This window comes from Ruditapes philippinarum, unplaced genomic scaffold, assembly GCF_026571515.1.
Source record: "Ruditapes philippinarum isolate M1 unplaced genomic scaffold, ASM2657151v2 ctg154_1_1_1_1, whole genome shotgun sequence".
Taxonomy (NCBI): Eukaryota; Metazoa; Mollusca; class Bivalvia; order Venerida; family Veneridae; genus Ruditapes; species Ruditapes philippinarum.
In genome coordinates, this window is record NW_026861602.1 from 152,173 (window position 1) to 163,690 (window position 11,518).

The window sequence follows — 11,518 nt, forward strand, 5'->3', positions numbered from 1 at the left end:
ATACACAGAATATGGCCTCTTTTTCTTTTGTATATAAAAATGTTATATGGTCTTCTTTAGTCACGCACTGAATAATATATTAGTAGTTCGTTTGTTCGTCAATATCCCTAAAGAAACAAGTGCTTTGGCACGGTCTCTTTATATTTTGAATTTTAGACAACCAACCGTATACGTTGAAGACTTATAATTATTTCTTTAAACAAATAACATAATCCAAAGATATATAGTTTTACCTTGAATTATTACATAAAATGGTCCAAATCAAATGAGTATATACATAACAGTAACATGATCAACCAAAATCTTACAATGGGGTACAACTCCAAAACATTTGTAGTTATTAAATGTTTCTGAGTAAAATAAAGAATGTCCATTTCTAGAAGTAAAAGAGATTTAATAGTTTATTACAGAGGAAAAACACAACTGCACAGATTCTCAAATTCAAAAACATAATGTGGTCAAAAGGTTTTTTAAATCAAAAATTAATCGTTAAATTAGGATTTGATTCAGCCGGACCATCAAGTTTCATTAAATTATTATCAAATATATCTCAGTATGTAACATATATAGACATGAGAACAAATTCTAATAATACACGTAATCACAGAGGACAACTTTTATTGAAGATCTAGAAGAAATTTATACGAAAGATAAAAAAGATCTATTCTGTAATTAATTGTTAATTGTAGCCGGTCTTTACGTTTAAAACAAATTATTTTTTATGATGCTGCAGATACATTTTCTTTGTAGGATTTCGATATTTTTAGGTTCGGTAATATTAAAGCAACCGATAAAGTTTTAATGCCTTAACGTTAATTGTTGTTAAGATCTACATCAACAAGACAAACACATGGGAAAAGTGGACAGGGAAATCACTGCCCTGTAATAAAACCTCTCACTTAACGTATAAATTATATCATATCAAATGCACATCGCTAATTTTCTAACAATCAGAGATTTTAACTTTATTGCCCGATGTTATCAGTGCACCGATATCTAACTTTTCCTATTCTTGTACAAGATGGGATCTTCCCTTTTCTTGTTACTCTACGCCCAATACCCTATCCCGAGGGTAACAGTCTGGTTTATACAAAGATAACATTTGACCATTTTCTTTTTAACTTTATACTTTTCTGACCAATATCAATGATTTATGGTCTCCGATTGATGACAGTTTTCGTAAGGTTACAGACAATATCGTTCTCAATCTAAGCAAAAAGCATAGCAGCAACAAACATAGTTTCTTATTTATGGATGATTTAGAAAAATCTTATATCAACAGAGACTTTAATATGAAGATATGATACATAAATATTTAAGTGACAATCAATTTTCAATCTTGCACCACTCTCATTTCATTTGAATTGTGCCTCCGTAATTCAGCATTAATCTGGGGTGAAAGAATGTTGATTTGTTTTAATCCACTGTACTTTATCATCATTCAATGATAATCATTACACACCATTGGTGTTTACATCGAATGTTTTATGTTTTTCTTCTCAGTCCAAATTTTAATTGAATGGTCAAACTATGCATTCAGCATCGTAAAAGGTAAAGAAACACCCTATCGGCTGTTACCTTTGCTATGTCAATACCTTACTAAGTATCCTTTCAGTTGGAATTGGCATACAAATATATAAATGTTTGTCTATAATGTAATATCTATATATATACATATGCTTTCTTTGATTTGATGCATCATATCTACTTTACAGTACCGTCCATGAACAGGCTCAATCAAACCGAGCCTGCAACATTTTCAATTGTGCCGTGTTGGGCTTTCTTTAGGGATTCTTATTTCACTCTATTGAACAAATTTACAAAAGGAATTATTCAAATATCAATGCCTTTCTAGACAAATTGTAGATTCCGGTATGGTGAATATTGCTCCTTTTGGCCATTTACGTTATTTGTCAACAGTAAAGTAAACATATTATCAACTGTTGCATTTATTCATTTTTCTATTTATTTCTACGTATTTGTCCTTATGGAACATACATGTATACATTGGTCGTCTGTATGTTTGTTTTCTGCACTGATAATACAATCATTAGTTGATAACTTGACAAAAAAAAGGAATGATTTTAGAGCAGAAACATATACTAGTACGTCAGACAGAATGACTTTTGTTTCTGGGTACATTTACTAAAATCTTCTCTATCTGTTGCCATTATTTTCTCCTCCGTTAACCCGTTCAGCTAGTATCTAAATAAATGTTGTTATACATATTGACAACAACATGAATTATTGAATAAGGAGTAAAAACAAGGTGTCAGTTTTATAAGTAAATGTAGAAAAACAATCAGCTTTCTTTGCACGTTTGGTAGTTATTTTGACGTGAAGCTAGCCTTTGGCACTCATGTGTTTAGATAAAAGTATTTAGAACGAATATTTCTAGCTGATTTATTGAACGCTGTGAATATTTTGAAGTCTTAATTATGGTAATGGTGGAAACGATGACATTCGAAAACATGTAGTATTTCAGATATAAATACCCTTGTTAGAATTATTATGAAACGATAATATGAAAAGATATTATCTTATAACTCCGAATATCTAATAGATTTATTGAGTTGCTGTAACGAAATTGTTAGCTTTATACGCAGACGTAACTTGAAGAAAAGTCATCACTACTAGAACGTGGATTTTGGATAATTTAAAAAAAATGAAACCCCTGAATCGTAATATATTTTTAAAATCATGTCTAAAATCACTATGCCAATTATTATTTCAGATCAACTTTTGATTTATTTCATTTTATATGCAATTGTTTTAAGCACTACATTCCCTGCATTAATAAGTATTTTATAAGACGTTCCATGAACAAGTCACGTGAAAAAAATAATTCTGTTCTGTTCAATCATAATTATAAGGGTGGTGGAGCAAAATATTTTTTAATAATCAAAATGTTAAAATACATTTTGACATAGTACATTTCAAGGGGATAATTCATGTATGTTATTGGAAGCGGTTTGATACAGTTGGCTCCCTCATTTTGCCTTTTTTTTTGTGTGTGGGAAAATTGCGGTTCATGTTAAAATATGTCATCAGCACTACACATTTTTTCATTAACTCGATAGAAATAATTTTTATTTGAATGCATAAATTGTTTTTCTAACGGCTACTGTTAAAATTTCATATAAAACCAATTTACAAGTCGGTTTATTCTTCAACAAAATTGAACGATATTTTACTGTATGTATATGTGCTTTGTGTTGATTAAGTAAGAATATGATAATTTATTTAATCAAAGTATTTGTCGACATAAATGGTCGTTCTATTGAATAAAATATCTTAAAAGCTAACAATTGATTAACTTTGTTTTTGTAACCGCGGTCAATCTTTCTTCAAATTTACGCGCGATTTGAAAAATGCATTCAAGCGTGCTAAAACCTTTTAATTTTTGACAGACGAAAAACTATATCCAAAATGAAAATAGCCATTGGCTAGCGGACGTCACACATCAATTTCCTGTAACCAATGAAATCAGCCGTCACGCTTCGAACGCCGCAGTTGAGTAAAACGGATTCCTATATTTACACCATCTCTTGTTTTCTACGGTTAAACCCATTTCGAATGTGTACATTATCAGTTATTATTTTATAATTAAACTCTGTGACTGTATTTGGATTACTGATATTTTTATCAATTAAGTTTTTGATTGATTCAACAGTGAAGTTTACGAAGTGTTTAAATCGTTAGTGGTATAAGATACACTCAAATACCAACTTGTTTCAACAGTGTTAAGGTTTTAATACCTTTAAAGTTATTTTGCTGATTCATAAATTGACTGAGTTTATATTCTACTGTGTGACTTATTAGTAATAATTAAAAATATAGAGACAGTATGGAGTTACGGGTGTTGTGCATGTGGATTTTACTCGCTCACATCCAGATCTCAGCAGCATCATGGTGGTAAGTGTGGTTAATATTTTTTTTAGAAAAAAAATCTAGTACTTGCGTTGAAAGTAAATGAATTTTGTTTGTTTGTGTCTGCCAAATATTACAAAAGAAATTGTACATTAATGCCTCCTACGTAGCTGTCAACACATTTATGCCATACATTGCGGTTACCTTATTTTATTACATAATAAAAATATATAACTTACTGATTTGTTCTTGATTACTTAATACCCCAAACTGGGTGTTGAAATAATGAATTCAACATTGGAAAGAAAAAAAACTAAAACAAAATAATAGCATATTGAAATTTTGAATTTAATTAAACTTGTAAATTTTTACTACTAATATATTTGGAAATGCCTAAAACGAATGAATATTTTAAAATGTATATTGTACATGTAATTATTACAACATAGGGAATATCTTACTTTTTTGTAATTAACAAGTTTCTTGTTTTTTGGTTGTCATGGTCCACTTTTTTCAACAACTTATGTATTAAAAAATGAATGAAATTTCACACACATGAAATATTCAAAACTTTAAATCAAGTGAACAAAATATCAATAAAATCAAAAACAATAGTTATTTGTAAAATACATGTTTCAGAATTAATATTTAACATTTAATGTAAAATAAATATTTATTAAAAACGGGAAAATAATTACCGTAGAAATTTTTAGATTCGGGATTATCTCATTTGATTATGTTTGATCTATTTTGGATTAACTGTTACAAACAAACTAATACTTGTGGTTAAATTCAATCAGTGATAATTAATTGATCAATAGATCAAAGATAACCCATATGTTAATCATGTTCACCGTTTGGTTAATTTATAATTGATATGTTTGTCGTGGGCTATTATATTTTTTGGCAAACATACGGTGCCTAGTCAAAAAGCTAAATCAATATGTTACTTTGACGGTCTACTTCAAACCTTTTCACGGCTTCTTTGTTTTTATAAGGTGATAAATTTAGGAGACGTCGGGACATAGCAAGCAAATGTTCGATCTTTTCTAAACCAGCTCATATATTATGCATTTCACTAATTAGTTGCTACTTTTTAAATTTTGAACATATGAATTTTCAATCAGTTTCATTTCGATTCAAAATCTTTATTGCCCTAAACATAATACACGTACAAAGCTTTAAATATCAACATATGACCAGAGAAAGTAAAATTATGAATATATTAACAGAATCATATATTTTTTCTTTCTATTTATAAGATGTGCAACAATTTAACAAATTTATCTGAATAAAATACTTGACAATGGTGCAATAATAATGATTAAATAAAACAGACATCAGCTACCATTTTATATAATTGTTACAAAATTGTTATAATGTGATACAGTATATTACAATTAAATACACTCGTTTATTAATGTATCTAACTTATAATATCGGCGTATGAAATTACTAGGTATATGAAAACCCAAATTGATTGAGTATAGAATGATAAATTTATGTTTTGATATCTATTAAGCGAAAAATATCACTTTATTGTATCATGTTATCGTATACGCTTTTACATTAAAAAAAAATGAAAAGAAAAAAATCATCACGGAATTTTAAACAAGATATGTTTGTTATTGAGCGCAAAGTCCATGGTGTTTCAACAAAACTACAAGCATGGTTAAAATAAAAGGTCAAAGTGTACTTGTTATGTCGACTACAAAGTAGGCTAACACTGTTTCTTTTCGGGATTTTTTTTCTTCTCTTGTTGTCGCTCATTTTTGGTAATGTATGGATCATGTAAAAATGTTGAAAGCGATGTTAGTTAACGATTGTTTTATATGCACGAGATTGCTTATAAATTCTCACTGAAATGAACCAGGCATCCTCTACAGATAACAAAGGGCTTTATGGACTATAAATGTCTTCTGCTTATCATGTAAAAACCTGCATATAATTTATTTATGTATATATGTCATATGATTATAACACCGTCGTAAATAAAGTATAGAATAAATAGAATAAATTGCCTAATTTATTCCCATCACCGTGATTTTAAAGATGATACTTAATACAAGAAAAACAACATTCGATAATGCAGATTACGTTTAATGTGATGTTCAAATAGCAAGTAGATTTTTCAATTGTTTGGAATTAGCGATCGTCTGCGTTTACAGGTATATAACATCAAACTTCCGTAGACGCAATGCAGATGGTTTGCAAATTTGAAAATGGGTTAAAGCACTTATGTATTGATTCCCAGGAAATACTGTACTTCCCATTCTTTCATTAAAACAGTAAACAATTACCTGTACAGGAACTTTTCTTATATGCGTGAGAAAAAAATAGTGGCATTTAGTGAAAGTGTGTGACATAAGTAACGAAAATGGACGGATTATTGTTGACACTACTCAGCTAGATTATGATAATCCGGTCCTTTTGTACCCTTCATCTGCTGTCACAAAGGACCGTCATTACTAGTTCAAAGGCCCCGAGAATGTCCCCGGATTTTAAAAGTTAAGAAAAGAATTTACGATAGCATTTATAATGAAAATGGATTACCATGGAAGTGTTACATTTATCAGTTTTGTTTAGCAAGCTTTAGTGAAAGTATAGAAACACACTTTTATTTATTTAAGATATTTAGACCCTTGGTCACTTTCAAGTCAAAAGAAAAGTATATAAAAGAACGAAAAGCAACGTAAACATTGACTATTGACTCAGAAAGATACATAACTAGTAACTGTTTACTCAATTTTACTAAACAGTATTTCTCTCTCAAAGATTTCAATTCACCATGCAGGGTATAATTTTTGCAGGACTATGCTCAATAAGACCGCCACGTTTTACCAAGTTTGGCAAGATGATCGGGCACAACAATTAGTGAAAATTATTAAAGTTTGCTCTACATAGTGTTAGATATGAACAAATAATAAAGAAAATTCGTAACAACAGATATACATTGGTACATTATTTGAATACAGATGAAATGAAATATAACATCAAGATACTTTGGCATCTTTTAAGGTTTAAGTTAAGATTCATAACTCAAAACAGCATCCACCACGCCCGGGCCCTTGTCCTTTCCATTAACTCTGAAAATACTCATTGACTTGATATAAACATAGCCTTGAAACGATTAGTTTAGTTTGGCGTTAAATGCTCACAAAACTATAAATTTCTTCATGCGCTTTTTTCTTGTTTAGATGATATGTTCACAAAACTATTCTTCATTTGTTGCGACAGACTAATATATATTCACAAAACTATTCATTACTCGGTGTGATGATACGTTCATGTCATGTACTAGAATTATCCAGTTAAGTGCATGAATAATTAATTTGAGAAATAAAAATAGGAAAACAATTAATATGATCGATATGACAATATGCATTAAAAACCCAAGTTACATTTATACATCAAAGACGTATTTAATCGTTAAACCAAACATAATTGTGTTCTCAAATATTTAGTCAAGTACTACACTTTTAGAAAATAAGAAGTTTACCTTCTCTTGAATGGCAAATGCTATGTATTTTAATTTTTTAAACTTAAAAATAGTATTACTTAAGTTCATATAAACCGATGAAAATAACTGAAAAAAGGATCGCATGATTCATGTGGTCTTTATTATGAAATAGAATAGAAACGGAGACGATTCTATGTAACTTAACAATGTTGTTCGTTTCTATATATACCTAGAATAAGAGATCTTGTTTACTAACAGATGTTTCTCCATTGAAGAGAATCTATTAGAATTGTTAAGTTATTTGCTCCTTGTTTTAACGGCATCTCCGAGCTAGACAAACGCTTATCATCACGTGTACCTTTTTAATTTCTAATCTTTCTTCACTAATAGGCAATTATAAGTGATATTTGTGTAGATGGAACCGACCCTCCCTCGAGTATGATAAATATGTTTTCCCATTGCTTTTGATTCGTTCCTGGCACTTGTAGAACAACCATAGAATTTTTGTACAGTTATGCCATTCGTAGATAATTCTGTCTGACTTTTCCCATTTTCGTTCAATGAAATATTTTTTTACCGTCTGTTCATTTTTGGTGAATCACTGATCGCATTCATTTTTTTATTTATCTTTTTTTTTTAGAAAAATATATTAAATATTTTTATTTTATATCTTGTAGGTACCTTGGTGTTCTCGGCACGTCTGCTAGTCTATCACGTGACACGCGCCAAACGTCATCAGTGAACGACAACGAGAAATGTGATAACTCCCCGTACCTAGAGCCTAGACAACGTGAACTTTGCGCTAAAGAGAAACGACTGATCGACGTGATTAGTGCGGGGGCCTCCATGGGTATAGAAGAATGCAAGTACCAGTTCAACGGGCGTCGCTGGAACTGTACAACGTTCAACAACACTGACGTCTTCGGCAACGTCATCAAGATAAGTAAGTACACAACGATATTTAATATTATTCTTTGATAAATTGCTACCACATTTTAAAAAAAATACTTGAATATTTCATTCATTGATTATATAAAAAAGGAGTGACATGAAACTCCCGGACTATATTATGATATATTGTAGTTACAGCATGGACACAGCGTGTGTAAACGATCCGTTCAGGGTGTAAAGATACGGGCTTAAGAGCCACATGCTGTAAACATTCTTTACAATTAGCTTGTAACAGTCTATGTAAACAAATATTATAAATATGTTTAGACTATATTAACAAACCATCAATCGAAAGATTAGCAAAATGACCAAAATCTAAGCAGAAGCACGTCGGTAGATTTAAAAAGAATCTGTATTAAGATTAGTTTTTGATAACCTGTTGACACAAGAGTGATAATTTTCACTAGAGCAAAGCAATCTTAGTTTATAACTGGGGCATGCGTAATTGATTTTTGATATTTTGATATATTTTATTTTACTCCCGTTGAGTACGAATCTACTCCTGTAAAGAAGCCAAACGGATTTCCTAAATGACAGAATTAAAAAAAAAGTTTATTTATTCTTAACGAATACAGTAATAAGACAAAAAAACCGAAACATTAGAAACATGTGTTTTTTCCCTTTTGCATTCGTGGTTATGAAGTTAATTAATGACAGCTATGCAGACGTGATCAAAGGCAGTGTGGCCTCTAATTTTCGAACTATTTATTGAGATGTCAACTAGATAGTCAATGGGTACGTCCGAAATATGATCCCTGTACTTTCTATAGTACAGTAAAGACAGCTTCCAATTATGTGATGATAAAAACAAGTACAAACTCCTCATCTATAGAATACTGTAAGAATTTAATATTAGGTTGAAGTTTGGGGATGCCAATCTAAGTTAAGACGGCCCTACTCCATGATGCTTGCGTTACCCCATTCTGTACCCTAAGAGATACACGTCTGTTTGTTCAGTGATTGACAAATGCTTAATGAATTTATGTTAAGACCAGGATAAAGTTCGCTTTCCTCAATGGTGATTTGAAAACACAAATATATCAAATTGTTTGTGCCCGTTGTAATTTGAGATTTCTGCAATAAAAAGGGTACTATCAATGGAAAATTAGTTAGTAACCTTAGATCAACCAATTATCGTATTGTAAATGACAAGGGTATCTTAGTTTATTCACACATGCCCAAAAGAAATACCGCTGTCCGAATTTATTATCAATGCCCGATGGTATATAAATGCAACATTTTTGACTTATTACTGCGGGCGACTGTTTTCTGTTCAAATATGTTTTGATTGCATTGAAGAATTCGCATAATAAATGTTATTTTCTTATTATTTCAGAGAGTCGTGAGACTGCCTACATCTATTCCATTTCGTCTGCCGGCGTAATGTACAGCGTTACCCGAGCATGCGCACAAGGGACATTGGTCGGCTGCGGTTGTGACGACACCGTCCGTAAACAAGAAACCGAGGGCCAGTTTGAGTGGGGTGGTTGTTCGGAGAATCTTCAATATGGCGCTAAATTCTCCGAGGAATTTGTCGACTCAAAAGAGCAGATTCAAGATAAAAACGAATTTGGTCTGATGAATCTATGGAACAACAAAGCTGGCCGACTTGTAAGTATACCAATTTTCAACAAGTTATTGATGTCATTCGGTAGCAATACAATATATTTAAACGAATAAAGTTCCGGAAATTGCTTACATCTGATTGATTTAAGAGTACCAATAAAAGTATAAAAATGCCGGTTTGAATTTCGAACAAAATAATATTGTATTCCATAACGTTTAAAACAAATGTATTATAATAGGGTTACATTTGCAAACAGCCGTTTATATACAGTCATATAACCTGTCAGGAATCTATATAACGAATTTATAATACAGCAAACTTCCCTTTTTAAAGGAAATAAATGTGATTTCTTTATAGATTGACAGCAACCGTGTGTGTAAAATTAAATAAACGTCACGGTTGTACAATAAAAACGACGAGTATAATTATGAATGGTCCGGAAGTATATGGGCTGTGAAAGAAAAATAATACAAGTTTTTCATATGAAATTACAAAACAATTCATTACATGTTTCGTATTATTTTACTATAATCTGTTATTTTTCAAACAACTTCTTTGTATTTCAGATCGCTAAGAAACAGGTTGACTTGGTCTGTAAGTGTCACGGCGTGTCCGGATCTTGTTCCGTCAAGATATGCTGGAGAAAGATGCGTCCTTTTCGCGCCATTGGTTCAGCTTTGAAGGAGAAATTCGACGGCGCTAGTTTAATGAAGATCAACAGACGAGGATCTAAGTTACGCCCAATCAGCCGAGATATGAAACGACCTACTAGAAAAGACTTAGTTTATCTTGAGAATTCACCGGACTTTTGTGAGCCAAATCCAGTTTTCGGGTCATTGGGTACACGTGGACGCGAGTGTAAGAAAGACAGTTATGGTTTAGATGGTTGTAATCTTATGTGTTGTGGTAGGGGATATTACACGATAGTAAAAGAATTTTCAGAAGACTGTGATTGTAAGTTTTTTTGGTGCTGTAGAGTGGAATGTCAGAAGTGTCGGCACGTGAAGGAACTTCATTATTGTAATTAAAAGTGACCAAAAACACTACATACGGTGTCCAACTATTCATTGCTATGCAGTAAAATGAAAAACTGATTTCATCAACTCATTGACAATGGTGTAATATTGGAATCGTAAAAAATAAACCACACCCAATGTGCTTCTTAGATTGTTGAAAGGGGGCGATAGGGACCCTCCCTTCCAACTGTGATATGGAACTGTTATTGAACTATGTACGCAACGGGTAAACTTAACACGAAATTACTTTCATTAATATTGTGTATTAAACAGTGATTTATTTATATTTTTGTTTGAAAGTTTATCTATGTTAAACGCACGTTATTGTTGTGTTGTTTTTTTATATAAATAAAATAGCCTGTAACGTGCACGGAACAAGAATAATGTACATAGAAAATGGTGTTTATACACCATTAAAGCCTGTTTGACTTGTTCTTCAGTGACTCAGCGGCTGTTAAAGGATAATTACCGACCTAGGCCGAAAATAATTAGTCTTCCAACTGGTCCAAAATTATAGGTTTGTTGTAATGACACTGTTGTGAATGAAATGGCATATAGAAACACATGTAGTGCTATTTTTGTGAACCGAGGTACACCATTTCATTGCAAATTACACTGGTTGATGTTGTCTAAAGTTAAATATATGTTGTCTAA

At 31.4% G+C, this 11,518-nt stretch overlaps 1 protein-coding gene across 1 annotated transcript; it reads left to right on the plus strand.

Annotated features, from left to right (window-relative positions):
* The first annotated feature begins 3,531 nt into the window (after positions 1 to 3,531).
* LOC132716283 (protein Wnt-4-like) lies at positions 3,532 to 11,205 on the plus strand. Its single transcript, XM_060699518.1, has 4 exons — positions 3,532 to 3,915; positions 8,008 to 8,273; positions 9,618 to 9,892; positions 10,415 to 11,205. The coding sequence occupies exons 1-4, from the start codon at positions 3,848 to 3,850 to the stop codon at positions 10,874 to 10,876; spliced, it is 1,071 nt and encodes a 356-aa protein (XP_060555501.1). The 5' UTR covers positions 3,532 to 3,847; the 3' UTR covers positions 10,877 to 11,205.
* The last annotated feature ends 313 nt before the right edge of the window (positions 11,206 to 11,518 follow it).